Source organism: Pleurodeles waltl, chromosome 4_2, assembly GCF_031143425.1.
Source record: "Pleurodeles waltl isolate 20211129_DDA chromosome 4_2, aPleWal1.hap1.20221129, whole genome shotgun sequence".
Classification (NCBI taxonomy): Eukaryota; Metazoa; Chordata; class Amphibia; order Caudata; family Salamandridae; genus Pleurodeles; species Pleurodeles waltl.
In genome coordinates, this window is record NC_090443.1 from 362,426,521 (window position 1) to 362,453,659 (window position 27,139).

Sequence of the window (27,139 nt, forward strand, 5' to 3'; positions counted from 1 at the left end):
GTAATAGAGCTGGCGGCAATGCTGATGTGCAGCGGGTGCATTAGCATCCGTCTCGCATTTCACTGCCCGAAATTCGGGCAGTGAAATGCGCAATGGGGCTATGCCAGGGGGCCCCTGCACTGCCCCTGCCACGTGCATGGGCAGTGTAGGGGCCCCCAGGTGCACCCCGGTCCCCTTACCACCAGCCTTTGCAGGCTGGCGGTAAGGGGAGTCGAAATCCCCAGGGCAGTGCTGCTTGCAGCGCTGCCCTGGTGGATTACGACCACCGGGACCGCCATGTCGTTATACCGCCAATCCCAGCGGTGTTACCATGGCGGTACCGCCATGGTCAAAATGTGGTGTCCAGTACCGCTAGCCTGTTGGCAGTACGCAAGCCACTATAGCCCTGGCGGTCACCGACCGCCAGGGTTAGAATGAGGACCTATGTCTTTCAGACTTAGGGCCTGATTATGACCTTGGCGGATGGGATACTCTGTCACAAATGTGACGGATATCCCACCCACCGTTTTACACGTTCCATGGGATATAATGTAACTTGTAATACAGGGGGTGGGATATCTGTCATGTTTGTGACGGAGTGTCCCATCCGCCGAGGTCGTAATTAGTCCCTCAGTCTTTTTACATAAAGTGCCCTGAGGCACTGTGGGTGTTTGTACCCCCCAACCCTCTGGGGCGCTTTTGTATTACAGAAGGGCTGCAGATGTTATTTTTCCTTCTGTATTACAGATCACACTGGGACAGATATAGCACGAGTGATACCAAGTGTGCGTTCCCTCATTAGCATGGGGACACATTTTCTCTCTCAGTCTGCACACATAATATGGCACTGTACTACAGAGATGGTGCACAATTAGTGTGCCTCCTTCGCCCTGGGGTGACCCTTGCAAGGGATTCCTATGGGCCCCCAGACGTGCCCATGCATACACCTACAGTCACTCAGTGCACCCACCTGCAAGGGGATCTTTAACCCTTTTTCAAAAACAGGCCAGTCTTGCTAAGACCTGTATTAATATCAGGCAGTCTTTTGACCCTAAATTCAGAGATGCTGGTGGTCGGGGGTTGGTATTCAGAAATGTTGGAATGTCTGAATAGATGGAAGTGGAAGAGTTTTATCCCAGAGATGTATTCACAGAACCATGTTTTCCAAAGAATCTAACAAAGATTACATTAACTTTGTAGGGGGGAAAACTTACTCTTGTAATAGTCATGAAGCCACTTAAACGTGAATTTACCTCCCTACATTAATTTAATTTATTAACTCTTGGTTTTAGTTCAATACATTTTCTAAATGAAATAAAGACATCATATCAGAAACCATGTATGCACGTGGACAACATGCTACGCACTCCATTGATGAGTGAGGAGAGTAGCATCATGATTCACTTGAAGCTTCTCCTCTAGGGTCATGTCCACTTCCCATAACAAGAAGTGGTAATAAATAGCATAGCACTCTCTGCATCTGCATATATGCAGTATCTGGCAGTTTGCAAGATATCTAGCATCACAGAAATAGTATTTAGAGGCGTTGATGTACCAAGGTTGACATTTGCGAGAGGGTTGCTTTTCAGAGAGGTAAATATGATGATGATCACGATTTCCTGACATTTCACCACAAGGCAAATACCGACTCATTCTATTTTAATTAAACACATTCTCTTTATTAAATTGTAAAACACAGCGGTACTGCTGGTAAAATCCGGGCTTAGCCCTGTGCAAGGTGGGTGAATCACGTCACGTGGTGATACACAGACAATGAAACATAATCATATAGACAGTATAATGACATGAGTCCCTACTGAGCGGGGGGGAATACTGCTTGGTCAAATGTATTCCACAAGTGCTGCGCCACACAGAGAGGGTGCCCGTAGGCGCCGGTATTCTCTCTACGGGTCGCATATAACAGACTCACTCTTGACGCCGGTGTTTGCTGTTTCTTTTTTTTTTAGGGAGGTGCCCCCGTGCCCCTCTCCCCTGCCCTGGCTCCCCCGCCTGTCTCCACAGCCTGCAGATGAGCATTTTGCCACCTACAAATTCAGTGCTGTTTAATTAGGTGCATGGACTTCAGTTCACCAAAATGCCTGGGGTAGGGGAAGTGACATCAGGGCCATTTCATCTTTACTTTCACTCACACACAAGCTTACATAAAGACACATTCACTCATACACACACTCTCTTTTACATAAGCACACACTCACCCCTAAGCATGCACACAGCATACATTTAAAAGTGTTTTTTACTTACCCCAGCTGTCAAAGAGGGTCATATTCCAGCTAACTGTACTCCATTTTTATTACACTAATAGTGGATAATATATTATTATTCACTATTAGTGTAATTAAAAAACTGATTGAAAACAAGCAAGCGGAGCCCCAAACAACGTCCATAAGGAGGAGCTCCCACTCTGTTCCTGGCACTGATTTTGCCACCTCTGGGGCCAGGGGTCGCAGAAGCAGTGCTAAGGGCCGCAAGGGGCAAAATGGGGGTCGCAGCGGCGTCCCATGGCGACCCCTAAATGACGTCTACGATTAAGTGCTACAGTCCAGGTGGTGAAATGCCCGCGCAAGAATGACACAGTAAAAAGTCACCATACCGATAGTCAGAGGCTAATGCACATGGAAAAATTAACATATTGATTGATGTTCATACAGAATAATGCCACAGCAATCGTTATATAAATAATATTATGTTCATCATTATCTATTCATACGCTGCGCAACCATGCAGCCCTTGGACTGCTTCAGGGAATGTGGATTCAAGGCTCGAAGAATCGTCAATAAAGAGCAAAGGCGAGAGGTGTTGTAGGGCAAGGCTGTCCAGTGTAGGACCACAAGGAGCAATGGATTCCAGATTTACAGCATAACCACTGACGATTTAAAAGAGATCCATCTAGATGAATTGTTATGTAATTTAACTCATGTGGGTATCGTCAAAACTGGTATAGTTCAGTACTCCTAGATATACACAGGACACCCCTGGGGCATTGGAAGAGTCTTAGTTTAGGGAGGTATTCAGTTATTGAGCTATGTAGTTTAGAACATCCAATTGAGCAGGAATATCATAGAGAGAGTCTAGTGTCAGTAGCATGGAATCCAAAGAGGTGTCTGCCCCGGACAGAGCCTGAAAAATGTCCTTAATGAAACCCTAAACAGAGCTCTAAAACAGACTGTTACCTCCCTTTATGCATATCCTTCCTGAACTGTAGCAGACGACAGTACACAATGGCTAATATCTGAAAATAACAGTTAATATTGTAAGCACTGTGTGAGCAGCAAATGTAGTATCTCGTCTTGTCACAACTCCTGCTCTTTTCCCCCCACAGAGTACAGGTCAGCTGGGCTGTGCAGTGCTCGGTCCCACCTGCTCATATGCTACCTACCAAATGGTCACGTAAGTACAAAGGTATATTGTAAAGCATTTGCTGCATACAGTGCACTGCAGGCTCATGCACAGGGCTGCAGGCCATGCTTTCTTCCTAGATCCTCCTGCACATGCAATTGGCCATGCACTGCTGGTGGAGAGCTTGGTTGCTAGCTGGTCCCAGTTCCCAGAGTGCAGTGCACACTGTAGAAGGCGTGTAGGCGGCAAACGTTTTGAATGTTCCATCATTGTTTTCCATAATATGTGAAAAGTAAAATGTTATACTGCATCAGTAATGTCATTCATAATGTCAGAGTGTGATGTTAAATTTGATTTCATTGATAGCACTTGTGATGACATATGTGATGTAATTTGTGACATTATGAATAGTACATTTGGAGACACTGGCTGCAGCTCATACTCTTCATCAGGACCCTAAAGCCAATACTCATGCCCACAATACCCATATGGCATGGGCAGTGGCAATCCTGTAGGACACTCAGCATAGGGCTGGGCCATGGGTCTTGTGCTGAACTCGGCATCTGACAATGTCACCTGCTGTGCAGGCAGATCATGCCTTTGTGGTACTGGGCACAGGACTTGGCCTTTGGACATGCGCACAGTATTACTGTCAGTCATATGATTTGTTTTCATGACTGCTTGGTTGATGCCAATGCGATGTTCCTTGTATCTCTGCCACAAGTCCCTCCAGAAATGGCATGAGGTTATTCCAGTTTGAAGGTGGGGAAGGGTATAGCCTTCAGGTATGCTTCCTCTATTGTACCCTTGCTGCCCAAACAAGACAGACATGGCTTGTTTGCTGAAATGTCCAGTACATTTTATGCCAAGCGGGTACTGTGCATATGCCAAGTACCACTTGCTGTTTTTTTTTAACAAAACCATATGAACTTCACATCGCAATGTAAGACTTTTTTGTCGCTAAACTAAGTGTGAAATGGTACCCACAGTGTGCACACCTGCTGGTGAATCAGGCTCAACAGAATTACACATACTTTGGGATGATGGAAGGGTTCCCGTTCAACTTGGAAACCTTTTATTGTTTGGTGTAAATGTGTTCCATAAGGCATTTACATTGGAATGTTATATCCTTGAAGTTTTAATGGGGAGCCAGGATACAACCTGAAATTTGAGTAAAAAGCAAATCTGATTTGCTTAGTGGTTTGTGTTCTCCTTGTTGTCAGTTGGGGATTGTACAGGGTTCAAAGTGGAACGAAATGTTGATTTCCTCTACCCTTTTAAATTAAGGTGGGCAAGAAAATGTACCGTTAAACAAGACCAAAAAATCTAGATGAAAAGCTGGAGGACCTATGGAAGTCCTAAGTGCATACAACAAATGTATACAACAAAGGAGGTGCTTTAAAAGACCTCAGTGATCATTATAAGCTAAATATAGGACCTGCAGAGTAACTTACTGTAAACATCCGATATTGTTCCTCCATCACACTGTTAAGCACTGCTTCCCATGCCATAATGTGAGCACCACTATGGTTACTTGTGCACAGCCTCGTGCTTCCCATATAGGTGCAGAGCAAGGGCATCCTCCGTCCAACCAACCACTCCCCCCATGGTGTAGCTTGCTACCCTTCTGTTAATGTGCTTTCCGGCCCTGCAGTGGGACATGAAGTGCCCTACAAATGCCAATACCACTACTACAACCTGTCAGCATTTGGCTGAACTACTGACCTCTGTCGTGATCCCCTAATGTCATTGGACAGTTTGTGCAATTCTGATCTCAATCACGCTAGGACTTGGGGAGTTGCTTAATAGCATCAGGATGTCCCATTACTCCTCTTCAAACCACGGGTAAAGAAGAAAAGTGAGCAGAGTTCAGGTGCTCTGATCTTTAGGGAGTCGAGGGGCATATTTAAGAGCCCCTAGCGCCACTGGACTGTCACTTTTCATGACGATCTGGTGGCGCTAAGCACTTCTCCATATTTACAAGGAGGTTTAACACCACTTTTCCTTGTAAATATTGGCCCCTCTAACGCAGTTTTCCATATCAGAGGGGCGTGCAATGGGTGTTGTTGTGGGCATTCCACCACAACACACATTGCTTTTGATGCTGCCTCAGATTTACGAGTTGTCGTAAACCTGAGGCAGCGCCACAAACAAATGCCACCCCAGGGGTGGCGTTAGCATGGCAAAACGAGGAAGAAGAAGCAAAATGCCATGGACGATTGTTTACGTGCAGGAAGGGGCACCTTCCTGCACATAACTAATCAGTCAAAATGATGCTTTGGTACTTCTATGTGTGCTGCATTTTGCAACACACATAGAAGTGCCAAATCGCCATTATAGATTGATTATGTGCAGGAAGGGACATCTTTCTGCACATAAACAATCTATCCCCTCAACGCAAACACCCTTGCAGTATGGAGCAAGGATGCCTCAGTTGGCGTTAGGCAGCTTAATTCAGCACCAGTGCAGGGGGAAACACAGGAGTGCGTTGCATTCCTCTAAAAATGCTGCATCCCTGCGTTTCAAAAGTGGCGCAGCGCTGCTATTTTTGGCGCAGCAACACGCTGCGCCACTTTAGCATAAATCTGGGCCCTAGTTTCAAGTAGCAGCTCCTGGACCTCATACCCACTAGTGATGAAAATTGTCTTACATCCTTGTGTAAAGCAACATACCTTAAACACGCCAAGCTGGCTGAAAGGCTGTCCGTTTTCATTTTTAATCAGACACATACAGCATTCGTTTACTGATTCAATTAAGCCCGTTGCTACACTAGCATTCTTCACGCCATCACTCAGTTGATTATGTAGCACCTTTACAGACCTCCTGCATGCCTTGTCGAACCAGTCACCACAGAAATTACACTCTATCCTTTCTAACACTGTAACCCTGGAAAATGATCCGTTTTCTAATTCTGTTTGGTTTGATGTCACTTCTTGTGATCACTGTCTTGATGATATCAATTCTAACAGCAGTTCTAATCTATTTTCTGATTATTTTTATTAGACTTGATGCAAAAAAAGGGGTGCCGTTGATCTCGGCGGGAAGCTTTGGGTTGTCCTGTGACTACTATGCCAAGCTCACACGAGTTTTGACACCCGCCAGAAAGCTGATGTACTTCTTTCATGAGCTTTGGCAGTACAGTGACCAAACAGTGAAGCCATACAAATGGGAGTCCGTCTACATTTATAAGATGCCTGAAAACACGGAGGACTGCACGTGGTGAGAATTGTATGGGTGATGTTATTAGCCAATGACTTTTGTCTCTTCATTCTGATTTCTGAAGCTGATTAGAGTGGCTGGTGTTTGGAAAAATAGGATTCTGTCTTTCTATGATCCGCAACCTTGTTAAAAACTCCTCATAATCCCATAGGATAAGTAATCTCACATTCCTTTATCCTGTGGACCCGCAGTTTTCAGGCTTCAGACCAGATGTTCCCTGACCTGCAATCAATGCGTCTCCCGACAGCAACCTACTCTTCCTTGATCTTCATGTCATGCTGCCTGAGCTTTGAATTAAAAATCCCTGATCAGCACCCTCGCTCAGCCATGGCCTAGTGTCTCGGCAAGTGCTTACCTCTAGCCTCTCTGTTTTCTGAGCTGAGACCTCACGGTGCTTTGACATGAGACCTCACGGTGCTTTGACATGAGACCTCACGTGCTTTGACATTCGTCCTCGTTGTCCTCTGAGCTAAACTAGCTTTGTCTCCACACATGCAGCCACTCTCCGTTTAGGTGGCACTAAACCCCCCATACTCAACCTTTGCAGAAAATCCATTTGTGAGAACACCACGCTAGTTAAAATTAAGCGCTTTACACATCTCTTATTCGGACCGATAATGGTTTATCTCAACCAGTGGTTCACATAACAAATACATTGCCTTGTGTAAGAAACATATTGAATGTGCATAGTGCCATGGCTCACATAAGTTAAATCGGTTTGCATGTACCATGCTGGTTTGTATACTATCCCCATGGTTTGTAGAATCAGTAGGTTAATGCATAAGCAAATCATTGGTCCACATATAAAGCACACTGATATGTGTGATAAGACGTAGGGTTTAAGGTATGGACTTTAAATTCATCATCTTGGTTTATGTTCCAAGCTTACTGCTTTATTTCAGCAAAATGCTGTTCTGTCTTTTCATGCATTGCTGTATGTAAACTAATACTGATGATTATGTATAACACATTGGTGAGTGCACAATATTTTGGTGTGTAGGCATGCTGTATTGGTTTTCCCTTCTAATGTATTGATTCATGCCCTGAACATTTAGGTTTGCAAGCAAATCATACTGCATACCATACTGTCGTGTATGTGTACCACAGTGGTCCACTAGTTTAACATATGGATTTAAATGTTTAATATATTGGATTGCTCTCACAATAAACTGTTTGTCTGAACAGAACACGTGTTTGCCATCTATACTGACCTCAAGGAGTTGCACAGCAGATCACAGGGTCTCACTTGTCTTGTCAGCATTATATGTTGGTCTAAATACACATCTTAATGGTCTAAACATTAGATGTTGATTCATATGCAAGACGAACTTGTTCCACGCATAACCGACTTGTTTGCAGGTATACGATACTCATTTGCTAGCATAACGTAAGGTAGACATGCATAATTGTAAGGTTTCCATGCATAACAATTTGTTTTGTTAGCACCATTTTTTCCAAATATAATCTAGACTTTTCTGAGCGTCATCTACTGATTTATGTCTACAGTATGAACATACATGTGTTGTATGGCTGCTGCATACCATTTGTTCTGTTGGCCAGTCATTCTGTTGATGAAACACCAGCACCTTGGTTTGCATGTGATTGACAATCATTCCTGTGCATGATACTTTCATCTTTCACTCACCAGATTTAGAGGGCCGGGGTCAATAGCAGGGCTCAAAACTGTTCTCGGCAAGATTGAGGCTCATTATTCGTTTTAAACTGTTTTGGTCTACCCATTTCCAATATGATTTCACAGATTGCCAGAGAGAATTAAAAAATGTTTTAGAGTGCACATTGTGTTCACATTGTTTACAGCTGTATTGAAAGTGAGTAAAAAGCATATTTAGATAGCTGGCACATTCAAAATGTTTTTATATAGAAGCAAATTGCATGACTTACAACAGTTTCTTCAAAGATTTGTCAACTTTCCTAATTTTTGAGGAGTCTCTGTACTTAGGATATTCTCAGAACATGAGTTTTTGCATGACTAATGAACTCTCTGAAAGGGCCAGTGCAACACATGATACTTTAAACAATGTTTTGAAAAAGCTATTTACATTTTACATGTTTTTAAAACTTATGCTGATAATGATACCTTTGTGGTACAGTCACCGATTGAAAACTTAGATGCAGAAATAGTTAATGTCCTTTCCGCTTTTGACTCTCCTAAGGATTTCGTTTGAATGCATTTAAATGAAGAATGAATCCACATATACTTCTTTACCTTAAGTGCCTCCTACTTACACATTGTAATGTTAAAAAATCTGTATCTGGCAAATACTTCTAGCCACAGATTCCTCCCCTCTGAATGTACCCAGACAACAAGCTGGATCTGGAAGTCTCGAATCCTCTTTGTTCCATTTGACGTCATCTGGCATTCAGGTAAGAGGCACAAAAATATACTTCTCATCCATCGGCCAATGCAAGGATGGAACATAGGCGTTCAAGGTCTGTTTCTTCAGATCCTTTGCACGGGCTGACTCCATGCCTCCCCGCCTTTCCGGGAGCCAGAGTGACCCTGTTCAACTCAAGGAGTTTTACAAATCCATGCGCCTCATTTTTGAGTCAGCCAATCCCTCTCGAGTGCATTTGGGCCTTGTAGGGTGGGGGAGGGGGGTAACATCAGGGTTCTGCGCCAGCAGCTCGAACCCAAGCTCCGATGGGCCCCCATGGATCCGATTAAGGATTTGGACCAGCCCAGGTCGTTCAAAGAGACTTTCCATACTGCCGGTCCTGCTGCTGATGCTCCTGGCGCTGCGGTGACACCAGCCCCAAATGGATCTCTGAATCAGACAAAGAGCTCAGACAGTCGACCAACGCAGATTCCAGCGCCAATAGGACCTGTGTGTCCTAGGTCAATGCCTCAGTTTTATTCTGAAGGGCTAGGCCTCAGGAAAAAATGATTGGGTCACTGGACCCTTTAGAATACCAATCAGAAGGTCAGGATTAGGACTTGTGTGAGGACCTGGGTGATGCCAGCAGACGGGACATATCTCCAGATACTGGCATGCTTTCTCCCCCTACCGTGGCTACGGTGGAGGAGGCTACATATACTATGGTGGTGAAGAGGGCAGCTGAGGTCCTGGACCTCAAGCTGTCCTCTGTGGCAGTCAAAACTAACATCTTGACAGAAGTGCTAGAGCCGGGAGCTTCCTCTTCTGAAACCCTGCTCCCTTTCAATTAAGCACTGACAGATGTCCTCATAGGAACCTGATCCAAGCCCATCACATGGCATTTTCACTTCACCATGCTGCCCTTTGACCTTAGCAGCACCCCTCGGGTGTCCACTACGGTGAACCTCCTGCATTTTCTGGGGTTCACCATCAATGTGCCAAAGTCACACTTGACTCCCTCTCAGGTTCTCCCTTTCATCTGAGCTGTTCTGGACTTGGTGCAGTTTCGAACTTATTGTCCCGAACGGCGAGTCCAGGATATTCAGGCTGTGATACTGATGTTTTGACCTCTATGCTGGGTTTCCGTGAGAATGATTCTGAGGCTGCTAGGCCTCATGGCCTCCCTCATCCTGCTAGTAACGTATGCTAGATGACATAGGCAGGCTTTGCAGTGGGACCTGAAGTTCAAGTGGACGCTGCATCAGGGTAATCTGTCTGACGTGGTCCAGATCTCGGAGGGAACTGCACAAGATCTGCAGTGGTGGCTCACAAACTGCGATTGGGTAAGAGGCAGAAGCCTCTCCCTTCCCCAACCAGATCAGACGGTAGTAACAGATGCATCACTCCTGGGAAGGTGTGGCCATCTGGAAGCGGAGTACTCTAGATTCTTGCAGAATCCGGACTCCACATCAACTTGTTGTACCTCCGAGCGATCCGACTGTCATTGAAAGGCTTTCTACCCTCCATCAAAGGAAGGCTAGTGCAGGTGTTCAAGACAACACCACCGCCATGTGGTACTGCACCAAATGGGGCAGGGTGAGGGCGTGGACCCTTTGTCAAGAAGCATGAGTCTTTGGACATGGCTGGAACAGCAGGGCATATACCTAGTAGTTCAACATCTGCCAGGTTCTCTGAACGCCAGAGCAGACAAACTCAGCCGCTGATGCCTAGCAGATCACAAGTGACGCCTATATCCAGAGGTGGCGCAAGGTCTCCTTCAGTGGTGGGGAGAGCCTTGGTTAGATCTGTGTACCTCTGCAGAGAATGTGTAATGCCAGCAGTTTTGCGTGCTGGAATTTCCCAGGAGGTTATTGCTCCAAGACGCTTTCCATCTCAAGTAAAGCTCAGTCCTCCTCTATGCCTTTCCACTCATACCACTCCTGCCCAGAGTTCTCAAGAAGATCAGCAACACCCGGGCCCAAGTCATCCCTGTGGCTCTGGACAGGGCATCGAGAGTCTGGTATCCCCAGCTTCTGAACATGAGCATTGATCCTCTGATCAGGCTACCCATTCAGGGGAATCTTCTGTCCCAGCAGCAGGGGAAGGTCCTCCACCGGAACCTGTCAAGTCTACGCCTTCTTGCATGGAAATTGAACAGCAACAGTTGCCAGCTTTCGACCTTCCTACTGAAGTCTGCACTGTTATTCTGGCAGGCAGGCGTCCCTCCACCAAGACGATATTTGCCTGCCGATGGAAAACATTTGCATTATATTGTACAGAAAAGTCTATTGACCCGCTTTCTGCTTCTCTCTCTGATGTCCTTTTTATTCTTTTGCCCAGCAGGGCTCTGCTTTGGGTACTCTGAAGGGTTATCGTTATGCTCTGTCTGCCTCCTTGCGGCTGCCTGACCAACTCTCCTTATTTAAATCCCCTGTTGTAAATAGATATCTGAACGGTCTTGTCCTATGTTTACCCCTTCTCCTTTTATTTTGCCTCAGTGGGACCTTAATTTGGCTCTCACTTTCTTGATGTGTGCTCCATTCGAGCCTCTTCATATTTGTCCCCTCCATCTTCTCATGGTCAAAAAAAGCATTTCTGGTGGCAATTGCATCAGCCTGGAGGGTGAGTGGGCTGTAGGCTTTATCATCCAAGCCTCCATTCATGTTCGTTTTTCCAGACAAACTAGTGCTTCGCACTAGGGCCTCTTTCCTGCCAATAGTGGCGACACCATTTCATGTCACCTTGCCTACTTTCTGTCCGCCTCTAAAGAAGAAGAGCAACTCCACCATCTGGACCCAAAAATAGTATTGTTATTCTGCTTTGACTGCAGCATGAATTCTGGGTGGATGACCAATTCTTCGTAGGGTATGTTGGGGCAAAGCAAGGTTGAGCAGTGCAGAAACGGACCATCTCTCAATGGGTCATTCTCTGCATCAAAACCTGCTATGCACTGACAAAGAAGCAGCCTCCTGATGGCTTATGGGCTCATTCCACCAGAGCAAATGCTGTGACCACTGTGTCAGCGCATGAAGTCCCCGTCCCGGACATCTGCCAGGCAACAAAAGTGGACTTCGCTCCACATATTGACCAAATATTACTGCCTGCACATTCAGGTCCGCAGGGACAGGTATTCTCCCAGTTCAGACTTACAGGACTTCTTAGTTTCAATTTGTCCGCCATCTCTCTACCGGTATTGCTTGGGTAGCTTTCCATAGGTAAGGAATCTGCAGCTAGAAATCTATGTCAGATGAACAAGTTACTTATCTTCGGTAACGCCTTATTTGGTAGAGACAATATGTTGCCGCAGATTCCTTACCGACCCACCTATCCTCACCGCTCTTTGGACAGACCGCTAGGATTAGGGTTGACCCCTTCCAGGGCCCTAGTTCTGACACACCAGTGTCACTGCACTTCATGGCTTTGTGCACCTGGCATGTAAAGTTGTGAAAAGCAACTGACATCAGCACACTGAGGTGGTGCCTTTGTAGGTGACGCTTATGTCACTTCCAATGCGGACACCGCTGCATGGAGCCAATCAACACCACTTACCGGCACGTAGGCGTACTGCTCATGAAAAATCTTCCGGATCCAATCTGACGCCTGGGAAATTTAAAGGTAAGGAATCCTCAGCTAGATATTGTCTCTACCAGCTAAGGCATTACTGAAGGCAAGTAACTTGTTCATTAGAACAATAAATAACACCTTTTCTGTTTCTGACCAAATGATTCACTTTAAATCAGATATCCATTAATTTGCATTCCCTTCTCATGATTTGATGCAAACCTGAACCATTGTGAACAAGCATTGGCTAAGCTAATCGGTCTCGCCCATGGGCGAGCTATTGGCTTTAGCAATCAGGTGGTGTGTGGCTAACGGGGGAGGAGGGATGGTTTTAGAAAGCGCTATAAAGTGGGCAGTGCCGACTGCTTCATAGTGCTTTTTAGGTCCAGATTGCAGAGACGGGGAGCGGGTGGGAGGGGGCAAGGAGGGGGAAGAAAGAGAGTACAAGAGAGGGAAATCGGAAATGAGACAGTTTGAAGAAGGAATTAATCAGGAGAGAAGATAAAAGGGAAGGAAGAGAAGAGAGCTAGAGAGCGATGATATTAGGGGAGAAATGGAGAAAGAGAGATTGGAAATGGAGCAGACAAAACAAACTTATAGGGAAAATTAAGCACTGGAGTGTTGCTTGGGAGTGAGGACACGCTGCATCCATATTCTTCTAACTCTTCTTCTGATGAACCTTTTTGAGGATGCCTGAGAGGTAAAAGAGAGTTAGAATCAACCTTTCAAATCCATTAATAGTGTAACCTGTTTGGTCACACATTGAATACAGGAGATGGAGAATAAAGTTTAAAAGTTCATTACAAATGTAGGGCCCAACTAATGTAAATGAATCCCAAAAACATGCTATATAAGTACAAAATAACCAAAGGTGAGGTAAAACGTTGAATTAATTTAAATCATTCAAGCATAAGGCATATGAGAACTTCCCTTGAAACAATACAAATGATGAGAAACAAAATCTGAGGATCTACATATAAATTGTGGCCCTCCTGCCTAATCATTGAAGAATCAAATTTAATTTAAGTATCCTAAACTATACTAAAGGGAAATCCTAATGAATTCTCAGGAAATATAGGAGAATGTCAGCATAACAGAACCCTCAGTAAAAGTTCTGACAGAGAGGTGTTGCATAGCATAAAGCCACACAAAGGAATAAAGAGTAGAGAGGTCGTACCCCTCCAAGTCTCAAGGGAATCTGCTCTCGTCTAACTAAGTGGACTGATTAAACCCACTGAACCTTTGAGAAAACCTTGCCATCCAAGCAGTAGTTTTCCACCTTCCTTGTACAGCTGAAATTTGAACTCCCTGCAAGTTCTCATCCCACTAATCGAACAACAGGACAACCTTGAAGTGGAGAGGGGGATACGAAACAGGGATGGGAAGGCAGGTGGGATGGGAGAAATAACACAGGAGGGTGGGGAAAAGTCAAAGATATATATTTTTTTTAAAGCTATGGAGAAGGCAGCAAAGAAGCGCGACAATGGTGCCAATGAGTGGTAAGCTATGAGCAGGTTCCAAACCCATTATCAGACACAAGGGCCTCCAAGTGAGAGCACATACGCTAGTACATCCTTTCGCAGGCTCGACCTAAAAAGGGGCACATAATTACACACCAGTGTTACTGCAAAGCGTCCCTGAAGAGAAGTATGAAAGACAGGAGTATGTGAGTAAACGCACTGCATACTGCTTTCAGAACGATGAAAGCCAGCCAACTGTTTAAGCAAGTCAGAGTGGCCAGCCTGCATACTTCAGTCACTCTGGGAAATGAGGCTAGAGAGCCAATGCTTCTTACATGTGAAAATCTGCAACATCTCATTACAGGCCCATGTAAGGAAGTAGCAGCACAGTAGCAGCGTAGATACAGATGCTGCCAGAGTGATCCAAGGCTCGATAGAGAGGGCACCTTGCTACGAAACAAGCTGTGTTGGTTTACAACAGACTATAGTCCGCTGTTGTTGTATTGCAAACTGCTTACAAAAATATTCGCTCCAAGGAGGCGCGTAAGTTGAAATCTGCAGTAACAATTCAGGCCTTTTATTGTGCTTAGATAACAGGGAAAAAGTTCCAAAAGTTGAAGCGTGCCGTCACGAGAAACCAGGCTAATGTCAGGATGAGCCAAGGACAGCATAATTAGATCCTCGAAGAAAGCTATGCTCTTTGTTCAAAGACTTTACAGCTAAAAGTCGTGTATCATGTGGCATAAAGTGTAATTTATGCGCAAGCAGAATCTTGTATTCGCTTGCAGGCTGCATTGAGGGGGCATTTGATCAGGAAACAAATGCAGCAGTTGAAGAGAGTTGCAAATGTCATTGAAACTTACCCATATTTATACTTTTTTAGTGCCGCATTTGCGTCATTTTTTGACGCAAAAGCGGGGCAAACTTACAAAATACGGGCCGTATTTATACTCTGGTTGCGCCGAATTTGCGTCGTTTTTTTCGACGCAAATTCGACGCTAAACTAACGCCAACTAACGCCATATTTATACTATGGCGTTAGACGCTTCGGGCGCCAAAGTGCCCGGAGTGTGCGTCATTTTTTAGCGTGAACCCCTTCCTTGCGTTAATGATATGCAAGGGAGGCGTTCCCGTCTTAAAAAATGACTCCCAGGCCTTTACGTGGTATTTATACTCCCGGGCAAAAATGACGCCCGGGAGTGGGCGTGGCCAAAAACGGCGCATTTGCGCCGCTTTTTAACGCCTGGGTCAGGCATGGCGTTAAGGGACAAGTGGGCTCAAAATGAGCCCAGAGTGCCCTCCCCTGCCCCCAGGGACCCCCCCTGCCACCCTTGCCCACCCCAGGAGGACACCCAAGGACGGAGGGACCCATCCCATGGACATTAAGGTAAGTTCAGGTAAGTATTTTATTTTTTATTTTTTGTGGCATAGGGGGGCCTGATTTGTGCCCCCCTACATGCCACTATGCCCAATGACCATGCCCAGGGGACAGAAGTCCCCTGGGCATGGCCATTGGGCAAGGGGGCATGACTCCTATCTTTACAATGATAGGAGTCATGTTGATGGGGGATGGGCGTCGTTAAAAAATGGCGCAAGTCGGGTTAAGACGATTTTTTCGACGCAACCTGACTTGCCCCATTTTAAGACGCCCATACGCCATTTTCCCCCTACGCCGGCGCTGTCTGGTGTACGTGGTTTTTTTCCACGCACACCAGGCAGCGCCGGTCTGGTAGCGCCGGCTAACGCCATTCAATAAATACTGCGCCCGCATGGCGCTTCAGAATGGCGTTAGACGGCGCAAAATTTTTTGACGCTAAACTGCGTTAGCGCAGTTTTGCGTCAAAAAGTATAAATATGGCCCACAATTGTATTTTGAACGTTTGCACCGCTTTTGCGTTATGCGGCGATACAAAGGGCCATATTTATACTTTTTGACGCAAAACTGCGCTAACGCAGTTTAGCGTCAAAAAATTTAGCGCCGTCTAACGCCATTCTGAAGCGCCATGCGGGCGCCGTATTTATTGAATGGCGTTAGCCGGCGCTACCAGACCGGCGCTGCCTGGTGTGCGTGGAAAAAAACCACGTACACCAGACAGCGCCGGCGTAGGGGGAAAATGGCGTATGGGCGTCTTAAAATGGGGCAAGTCAGGTTGCGTCGAAAAAATCGTCTTAACCCGACTTGCGCCATTTTTTAACGACGCCCATCCCCCATCAACATGACTCCTATCATTGTAAAGATAGGAGTCATGCCCCCTTGCCCAATGGCCATGCCCAGGGGACTTCTGTCCCCTGGGCATGGTCATTGGGCATAGTGGCATGTAGGGGGGCACAAATCAGGCCCCCCTATGCCACAAAAAATAAAAAATAAAATACTTACCTGAACTTACCTTAATGTCCATGGGATGGGTCCCTCCGTCCTTGGGTGTCCTCCTGGGGTGGGCAAGGGTGGCAGGGGGGGTCCCTGGGGGCAGGGGAGGGCACTCTGGGCTCATTTTGAGCCCACTTGTCCCTTAACGCATGCCTGACCCAGGCGTTAAAAAGCGGCGCAAATGCGCCGTTTTTGGCCACGCCCACTCCCGGGCGTCATTTTTGCCCGGGAGTATAAATACCACGTAAAGGCCTGGGAGTCATTTTTTAAGACGGGAACGCCTCCCTTGCATATCATTAACGCAAGGAAGGGGTTCACGCTAAAAAATGACGTCACACTCCGGGCACTTTGGCGCCCGAAGCGTCTAACGCCATAGTATAAATATGGCGTTAGTTGGCGTTAGTTTAGCGTCGAATTTGCGTCGAAAAAAACGACGCAAATTCGGCGCAACCAGAGTATAAATACGGCCCAAAAAGTATAAATACGGGCCTCAGTATAGGATGTTTGAGCAAAGACAGCTCTACCTCTGACTTCTTAGTGAAGCAATTGTGATACAGCGTCATTTTGCTGCATATCTGCACAGCTTTATCAGAGGCAGAAGTTCTTGAAAAATCAAAGAATCTGCAATCTGCATACAAGAAGCACACCAAGGCCCATATTTATACTTTTTTTAGCGCTGCATTTGCACCGCTTTTTGACGCAAAAGCGGCGCAAACTTACATCTTGTAAGTTTGCGCCGCTTTTGCGTCAAAAAGCGGCGCAAATGCGGCGCCAAATAAAGTATAAATATGGCACGAGTATGAAAAGCAGAGAAAAGAAGAGAAAGACGTTAAAATGCAAGTCAGTGCAGCACTGACAATGCAGACTGTTTTTAGAGCTTACTCTGCTTGGGAGAGTTATTTCTTAAACTTGACAGCATGCCTTACAATTCAGAGATTTACAAGGGCCTACCTCATTTCTAATAGACAGCAAATTATTTCTTAAAGGTGAAGAAGACTGCATTGCCTACAAGCAGCTTACGGTGGCTAGGCTGTCCATCAGAAAATCGAAGAGCAACATACTGCTGCTGTGCTGCTTCAGTCCTTCTTAAGTTTGCTCGCACTTCATAAAGAAGCATGCATGTTTCCCCACTAAACTAAAATTGCAGAGGCTACTTCTTACACTAGTGCTGAATTGGGGAGGGAATGTGTGTACGACCAGAGCTGCTGACTTTGGAGCTGGGGAACCGGGTATGAGTCTCTGCATCCACTCAACATTCTGTGATTATGGGCAACTCACATCCGCTCTCTGTGCGTAACCAAAAAAAATCAATGTGGTCTTGTGTAACAGGTGGTGCTCATGTAAAGCGTCCCATTAAATTCTGGTCAAGTTTGCACTATATAAAGCTGCAAAAAAGAAAAGATGGCAAGCATAAGGGCACTAATCTAAGTTGAATAATTAGTACATAGTCCATGCACCACAGCAATAAAAGGAAATGACGCATAGCAAGTGCTACCCATTGAGAAGGCAGCAAAGAAGAGCAACCACCGTGACTTAGAATAGTAAGCTATGGGAGGGTTACAAACCCATTTTCAGGCACAACTGTCGTGCAAGGGAGAATGCACACTCTCTCGCAGGCTCAACCCAAAAATGCTGGTTGAAGAAGACCCTCTAGTACATGTAAAGCTGTCATGATTTGTTTTTTTAATTCATGATTTAATGAGGAACAGGGAGGTGTTCCATTTGGGGTGGGTGGTGGGGTTGTTTCTGCTGGTGAAAACTCCACTGGTGAAACTATCTCTGTCATAGTAGCCTTATTTTGGCAATAATTCTTCTTGACACATACTATTTCCTCCACCCATATGTGGAATTGCTGTTGTGTCTCAACTGTAACTTTCCCTTTCGTATAGGATTCACAAATAGTATTTCTGGCTAGAAGCTCTCTTTAGTGCCGTAAAAGACTTTCTTAAAAGAGTAGCACAGTACCAACATGAGTTATTTGTCCTTTAAACTCTCAAGTGCAAAGAATGTGGCCTCAGTACTGAGGACAAGGAAGTCATATCTTGGTATCAGGGTGAAGGGAAACCCCTAATACTCCCACCAGCTGCTTTCATGCCGCATGTGACAGCATGTGTTGTGAGTGGAAGGCACACCAGTATCAGATTGGTGACTGTTAGAAATGGAGTTTCTGCCTAGGCTAGCCAGGCAGAACCCACCACTGTAGTGAGGGCGAGCGAGCTACACACCCAAGATAACCCCTGCTCACCTCCTTGGTAGCTTGGCACGAGCAGTCCCAGAGACAATGTGTAAAGCGTTTGCACAACACATGTAACACAATAAATACACCAAAAATGAAACGCTACAACAAGTTATACAAAAATAAACTTTATTGCATAAAACATCATTATACCAAAAACAACATGTATCAGTAATACCCTGCTACACAAGCAATTGTCAGAACATCACACAGATTACTCGTCCTCTGTGAAAGCCAGCAGTTGTCAGGTAAACACATAAGTTACTAGTAATACTCTGCAACACAAGCAGTAGTCAGGTCATCATTATTACCAAAAATGCACATGGCATAATAAACACATTACCATGAATGCCAAGACATTACTATGAATGGCCAAAGACAAGAAACATTGCCAACTGGCATAGGTCACAAATGCTGTGCTCATTACACCATAGGATTCGTTATTCAGGCCAATATAATGAACAGGCACCCATCACATGACCCCCAGATTCTAGGAACACTTGTGCTCCTATTAGGGTGTCTATGATAATTTGCTACGTACACTGAAGCTGACAGTTGTCCAGCGGATAAAACACGAAAGGTGTATGGTGCGGGAGGGCAGAGCGTCTCCTAAGATATATCCCGGGGGCCTGGCCCACGGCAAGGGGAGCTGGGTTCGGTGGGAGCAAGCACTCAAGGGAAACATCACGGGAGCTCTCCTGGCCCGGCAGAGAAGAGCCAGCGCTGTCTGCCGAGACAATGCATTTGGGTCCAAAGTCAGCAGAACACGTGTAGCTTGTGTACTCTGCAGAGAGAGAGAAGAAATGCGGAAAACCCCCTGTGGTCCTTCCCCCGTCCCCACAAGGTCACGGTACCTGGTGTTGGTTCCTGGCGAAGGGATGGGTAACGATGACCTATGTTTCCAGATCCTGCTGATGTGCTACCTTAGAGGCAATATAGTTGAGTGTGGAGTGTTTTCCAGCTCCGGCCCAGAATGCGACAAAGACGCTCTTCCCATGGCTCCCGCCGTGTCTTGTGGTGACCCCCCTTTGGCAGTGAGGAGGCAGAGTAAAATCTGCTCCCTTGCACGGCTCGTGGCTTCTCCCTTGTTGGAGGGGTGAGCTGAAGGGGATTCCTTTCTGTAGCAGCGGGACGCATTGTTTATCAAGTTGAGAGGGAGTGCACCGACTCAGAAGTCATGCTATTTTCCTTGGCCCTCATCCCACACTGGCACAATGTGAGGGTCCCGCACCTACTGGTCCTGGTCACCTTAGGGGTATTAGAAAGAGCTCTACAGGGGCAGAAGTAGGAGAGGCTCTCACCACATGCTAGAGAAGGCGAAAGTGGTGAAGTGCTCCCCATATACTGATAGGAAGAGTGACTGTGGGCCGGACTCAGAGTCCCACAGCCAATTCTGGGGCAGTCAGTCCCAGGAGAACACTTGGGGGCACCAAGGGGCAGGGAGACAAGCACATGAAGGCAACAATGGCAGTCCCTCCTGGCAGTCCAGGGTCAGCGAACGGGCTGGCAACAGGGTAACACACAGAAAAGCAATCCAGATGAGTCCTTTGGGCCACCCAAAAGACATCAGGTAGCAGGGTAGCAAAAGAAGAGCTGTCCAGATAAGTCCTTTGTGCTGTCCAGCAGTCCCTCTGGCGGGGGTCTGGTCCCAGTTCCAGAAGTGCTCTCTTCATGTGAGGGACAGCCCCCTGTACTTATACTCATCTTTGCTCAGTTTCCACAAAGGAGGAAAGGGGGTTCTGACCAGCATTAACCGGTTCCAGGAATGCCCCCTTCTCCTCCAGCACTGGCTTCAGACATCAGTAGGAGGTAAACAAGCCCTTTGTAGGAGGGCAGGGCACAGCCTATACAAATGTAAGTGTGTCCCGCTCCTCCCTTTCTTAGCCCAGGGAGGCCATTCAGTATGTAGATGCAATCCTGTTACACCTCCACACTCCCTGTGTACTAGCTGTCTGTGAGGTATGCACAAAGCCCAGCTGTCACTCTGCCCCAGACATGGATTGGAGTCAAACTGCAAAACACCAGAGTCATAAGCACATATAAATGCTCACTTTCTAAAAGTGGCATTTCTATAACGGTAATAAAAAATCCACCTACACCAGCAAGCAGCATTCCTCACTACCATTCCAAACATACTAAACATGGCCATGCTATTCCTCTAAGATCAGCAGATACCACTTAGACATAGGTCAGGGCATTTCCAATGCAATCCTATGAGAGGAGCAGTACTCACAGTAGTGAGAAACTAAATAGGCTGTTTGTCACTACCATGACATGTGGCATGTAAAGACCTATGTCCTTCCTTTTACATACACAGCACCCTGCCCATAGGGCTAGCTAGGGCTTACCTTAGGGGTGACCAAGGTGTAGTAAAAAGGGAGTTTAGACCTTGGCAAGTAGTTTGACTTGCCAAGTCAGTGCGGCAGTAAACTGTGCATGCAAGCCTTGCAGTGGCAGGCCTGAGACAAGTTTGAAAGGCTACTTCTGTGGGTGGCGCAATCTGCGCTGCAGGCCCACTAGCAGCTTTTAATTTACCGGCCCTGGGTATATGGCATACCACTTTACAAGGGACTTACAAGGAAATTAAATAAGCCAAACAAGGATAACCCAATGATACCAAGTTGTAGGGGGGAGAGCACATGCACTTGAGCACTGAGTAGTAGTGGTAAAGTACCCAGGGTCCTAAAGCCAACAAAAAGAGGGTCAGAAAAATAGGAGGAGAAAGGCAAAATGTTTGAGGATAACCCTGAAAAAGGGGCCATTTCCAACCGTGACATACCCAAAACTCTGGAGATATCTCTGCTGACCATAAAAACACTACCATTCAGGGGCAGCTCTGTCACAATTATACTGCCCACTGGCCCGAGTTCCACAGAAAAGGCATCAATGAAAAGGGGAAACTCTTCCCCTTCCAGTGGAGCATCTTTTGAATGCTTTCCTGCCCTTGGATTATAAAAGGACTATGGTCCTTGAGCCAGTACCCCCTCCCCGGTGGGCAGCAGGGAATATAAAAGTGAAAGTGGCTAATTTGGCACAGGGGCTGATCTATGTTTCAGCCAAAATAAACCCCAGGGTCTCCTGCATCTCCTGGGCTGATCACAGATAACCCCAATTGATTGACCCCAACCACAGGCAGGAAAGATTTGGGGGTATTTTTTACACTCTGAGGGCAATTACCACCTATGCTGGGGAGAATTGTCCTCCATTTGATTATTTTCTGGAGTCCAGATGCTTTTCCTTGTCAAGGAAAAACATAGGGGCAGTTCCTATGCATGGGAGAATCTTGAGGTAAAATTTGCCCTGGGACATTAAGCTTCATACGCCAGGATGCCTAAGCTTATGCCATTTCATATATTCCTTTTGTTCAGTAAGCTTCTTCAAGACAGCTTTGCAGACAGTGCGCATTCAGAGGGCACTGGAGTGCTAGGATACTGGCCTCGGCTCCTTTAATATACTAGCACTGTTCCCGCTGGTCAGCCCAGTGAGAACACGTACTACAATGTTCCAGCTGGTCAGCCCAGTGGGAACATTGTAATATGCTTGGGTGGGACATCACCGCCATGGCGGTTGCATCCTCCCTGTGAGTGGGATCACCAAACTCATAATGAGGCCCCAAGTCTTCCCTCAGACTAAAATTATCCCTGTGTTTCCCCACCCCCTCAGGGTCCCAGTGAGATGGGGTTAGTACCCCATCCAACAGCATCCCCAATCAGACCTCCAAAGGAGGAAAGCCCGCTAGATACCTTGGATATATGAAATGCCTATTGGCTAATTCTCCCAAGGACAAAAATTACCCCAAGATTGTTCCACTTATGTGGGACTAGTTGGGAAGTTACTCCCGTGACTGGGCCGACCAGGGGCAGGAGAAGGCAACTGGTCACAGATGAAGAATTAAATAGGAGGTGTATCATTTCTGAGTAAAGCTGATTTACCTCCATTTCAGTAAAGATTTGTCATTTCTATTTTTCGGGAGAGCAGATACATGGAACTCTACTCTAGTCCATGCCATCCACTTTGGATGCAGCGAAAAGGAAATCTGATAGGACTTTGTGGTCTAGTTGAAATATCCAAGCTTACTTCCCACTTGTACCAGTGCCTTTCACTGTGAGGAGCAGGCTTCATGGCACACAGTCTGACTCCACATAGTAGCAAACATAGTAGCAAACAGTGTTTTTCCTTCCCAAGTAGGATAAATGCCCCTCTCGACATGGAAGGTAAAAGCCCATTAAGCGGCAGATTATTTTAGCCACCTGTCTGCCAAAGAAAGTGGACATAATTTACAGAATCCCAGTCACAGAGACTGAGGGAGGTGTACTGGTGGAATGTGGAGACTCCTCGTTTCAATGATACTACTTGCAAAGACTGCGAGAACGTGATCCCTGAGCATAAAATTGATTGGGCAGGGCACCAGTGACAACTTGACAGAATTGCTCCTCAGTGATCTGGGTTCTGCTGTAATCCTAGAGCAAGATTCATTTTGGGCAGTACTTGTAAGAAAAGAAGCAGACTCAGTGTAACGCCCGATATGTCTCATCTCGGATGCTGACCAAAAATGATTCCTGGTGTAGGGAGCGGAGTGCCCTGGCAACCCTCATGGCTCTTTCTGGCTTCTACTACAATCTGTTTTTAAGATACCTTATGCGATTAAATTACAGCCTTCACCTCCCATACTGTTCCGTAGGGGCGCTTAGGCCCACTAATGACAATGATCATGTGTTTTTAATAACTTGACAATTTAGGGTTAAATTTGTTTGTACTAAGACTAGCAAATGCAGCATCTGTGTGCTAAAAGCAAAATCCCACACATATAACAAATGCTGAAAGCAACTTACTATATACAATAAAGATGCATTTTTGCTACTTGGCACTCGAAAATTTTGCTCATGCTAAGTTAACAATCACACACGTATAACATATAATATCCCAGTTAACTCAATTCAATTCAATTAAAAAAAAACTTTATTTGGTTGCCAAGCAACCATGAAAGTGCAGAATTCTCAACGATACATGTAACTACTATACTTTCTCACACACCAAACTAATGACATTAATCATGTACAATTTTAAAAATAGGTAAAAAATAAAAACATAAGTAAGACATCCTACCTAAAGTGTTGTGTGCATCTACCGCACAGCTTCAGTACATTATTCTGGTCTTGCGCCCACACAGATGGTACACAGGCCCGTATTTATACTCCGTTTGCGCCGAATTAGCGTCATTTTTTTCGACGCAAATTCGGCGCAAAACTAACGCCATATTTATACTTTGGCGTTAGACGCGTCTAGCGCCAAAGTATGGGCAAATAGCGTCATTTTTTTGCGTGAACGCCTTCCTTGCGTTAATGAGATGCAAGGAAGGCGTTCCCGTCTAAAAAAAGTACGGCGACGCAAATGCGTCGTATTTATACTCCCGGGCAAAAATCACGCCCGGGAGTTGGCGGGTCAAAAAACCCTGCATTTGTGCCACTTTTTAACGCCTGGGTCAGGGTAGGCGTTAAGGGGCCTGTGGGCTTAAAATGAGCCCACAGGTGCCCTCCCCTGCCCCCAGGGACCCCCCCTGCCACCCCTGCCCACCCCAGGAGGACACCCAAGGATGGAGGGACCCACCCCAGGGACATTCAGGTAAGTTCAGGTAAGTATAATTCTTTATATTTTTTAATTTTTTTGGTGGCATAGGGGGGCCTTATTTGTGCCCCCCTACATGCCACTATGCCCAATGACCATGCCCAGGGGACATAAGTCCCCTGGGCATGGCCATTGGGCAAGGGGGCATGACTCCTGTCTTTACTAAGACAGGAGTCATTTAAATGGCGTCTGGGCGTCGAAAAAAATGGCGCAAATCGGGTTGAGGCGATTTTTTTGCCTCAACCTGACTTGCCCCATTTCAAGACGCCCTAACGCCATTTTCCCCCTACGCCGGCGCTGCCTGGTCTACGTGTTTTTTTTCCACGCACACCAGGCAGCGCCGGTCTGCTAGCGCCGGCTAACGCCATTCCATAAATACGGCGCCCGCATGGCGCTTCAGAATGGCGTTAGACTGCGCAAAATTTTTTGACGCTAAACTGCGTTAGCGCAGTTTAGCGTCAAAAAGTATAAATATGGGCCACAGTACGTTTAATCTTGGAGCATCGCATGTCTTGATTGTACAGTAGCCCGTAGGAACAAACTTACAGAAAAACATGTTCCATCATTGTGAAGTTTGTTAAAAAATACCAATGACTGGTTGCAATGTGTCAATTTCTTAGACCTAATAAGAGGCATTAAAACATATTAAAATATGTTTTTATAAAAACCACAGAAAAAAACTAAAATTCAGCACTGATTGTATAAAAATATTGTTACATGAGCATACGAGTGATTCAAAATTGTACTGAAAGCCTGCCAGGAAGCGAAACAATAGGGAGCATTCACACCTTCCTCTCCCAGTGCATAAATAATGCGCTGAGAGTGTTGTCATGATTCACTAATAGGTATGTTGAGATGGAAGTATAAGAGTTTTCAGCACTTAACCTTTTTGCTTGGGCATGAGTCAATATTGACATTTGGACTTGCTTCCTGCCCTTCATGGTGCATGTTTCAGTGTTGGTAAATGCCAGTTAACTGAAACATGTATTACACGAAGAAAAAGAGGCCACAAATGTTTGGAACTTCCATGTGTCACTACGTCCACACTGCAAGCAGCGGACCAGTTCACACAAAGTCAGATCTCCTCGAGGAGCACCTCCCCGTGCCTTCCCTACAGACAATAGTTTAAGTAGTTCCTGGCTGCATTGGTGCTAGATAACATGTTGTCTCACAATCTACTAAACGCAAGTGTGCCGATTAACAGAGTCATTTCTTTTCCCACAGTCTCAGTCCCTCTTGAAAATCTGAAGGTCTAGCCTCCTCAGTATGGCTGAACGGATCAAATCCTTAAAGATAATGATTTTTTGACCCCTTAAACATCATGTCCCCCTTTCGTAGCTGCCAATTAGATCAGAGTTTATCTCTGATGCATGATTCCCAACTCTACTAGCATAGAAATATTAGCAGCTCTCACCACGGAAGTATTTTTGGTAGAAAAATTAGATTCTTTCATCAGTTACAGAGATCCCATCTTTGTGTCTCACAGGACCAATGCTTATTTTTTTGTTTAAAGTTCTCTTTCTCAGGTGTCTAGCTACTGCTGAGAATTCCAGAACCCTGATCTTTGTCCCTCACGAATAATTCTCGAGTTGTACAACTTTAATTTAAAATTAGAAGATGGTAGTCATTGTGTTGTTTTCATGCTGTTGACTGTGCTGGGAATGTGTCTCATCTTCCTGCAGCTTGATCTGCATCACCCCCAGGTCCAAGCCTTCAGCCTCGCTATCGATCCTGGGGATGCAGCTTATGATAGAACCCAACGTCCCCCCTTTGGTTGACAATCTAACTTCCATGTGCTGTGTAACAACTTGCATTTCTTACAAAGCCCTCTTTATCAGCGCTTCACCTTACGTCATAGATACTTCTCTCTCTCCCGGCGGATCTCCATCTTTCATTTAAGAAGTTCCTGGATGGGGCGCTTTCTGTGAGAGAAGGTTCCTTTGATTCTTCCCCTACTTCAATCTCTGGTCCTTTGGCTGCATATTTTCTCTGTACAGTACAACCCCAGACTTTTCTCATTGGGTCCTATGGTGTCTAGTCATCACATTATGGTGGACAAAAGACAAGGACCCACACCGCATGCTTTCCTGAACCTCCCTTGTGGCACTGACTCTCTCCACCTTTTATGCCACAGTCACTACTGGTCCCTTGAAGACTCTTATGAGTGCCGCTCCAACTAAAGTACTCCTCCACACAACAACCTTCTTTCTTGGCAGTCACAAGTGTGCCAAGAACAGACATTTACATATTCCTGCTGATAAAAACAGTCTCTCACATGTTTTGGTGGGCTCATCATAAGGGACAGAAAAGGGCTAAAAACATAACTGTGGCTCGAGTGTAGATAAATGTTTTTTTAAATTTAAGAATGCAGGATCATAGTATATTTGTGGTTGGCTGCATATTTCAATGTTTTATGACACCAAAATGTTACAAAAAGTTTATTTTGTAACCATACTTCCCGTGGGAATTGTGAAGAAAGTGTGTTTACCATTGGCATTTGCAGAGCACCCTAGGTATTAAAATATGGGGAGGTCTACACAAGCCACACATCTGCAGGATCTCTAAATTTCGAGAGGCCTGTAGAGTTCCCAAATACTTCAGCTTACTCCTATGTAAAGATTTTCATTGACTTCATATGATCATAGCTCTGGGCTTTTCATTTTGTGTCTGTAGGCCGACCCACCTTTTTGGCTACTTTTTGAATCAGAAGAAGTGTGGGAATATCTGATGGTAACGATGTTGCTGTTATGCACAGATGCTCATGCTTTCCAGGACCTAAATGCAAATCAATTGCCTTTATTTAGCTATAGCTTGAAGTTTGCAGGGCATTATGGGTAAGAAAAGGGGGCAGTGTCCACATAAGTTATAGATGTACTAGTTTATAGAAATGTCAGGGAAAATGTAGAGGTTCCTGGTTGCCAGCCAATCCTGCAACTGAATACAGGAGCAATCACCATGTGAAATCCCACATGGACTGCTAACACCTGAGCTTCTGTCC

At 45.7% G+C, this 27,139-nt stretch overlaps 1 protein-coding gene across 1 annotated transcript in view; it reads left to right on the forward strand.

The window, feature by feature from the left end:
- Nucleotides 1-27,139, forward strand: part of LOC138293867 (guanylyl cyclase C-like) — a 695,267-nt gene that overhangs the window by 65,141 nt on the left and 602,987 nt on the right. Inside the window, exons 3-4 of the mRNA XM_069233168.1 lie at nt 3,320-3,387; nt 6,340-6,555. Coding sequence (XP_069089269.1) covers nt 3,320-3,387; nt 6,340-6,555 — 284 coding nt within the window. The remainder of the gene's footprint in view (nt 1-3,319; nt 3,388-6,339; nt 6,556-27,139) is intronic.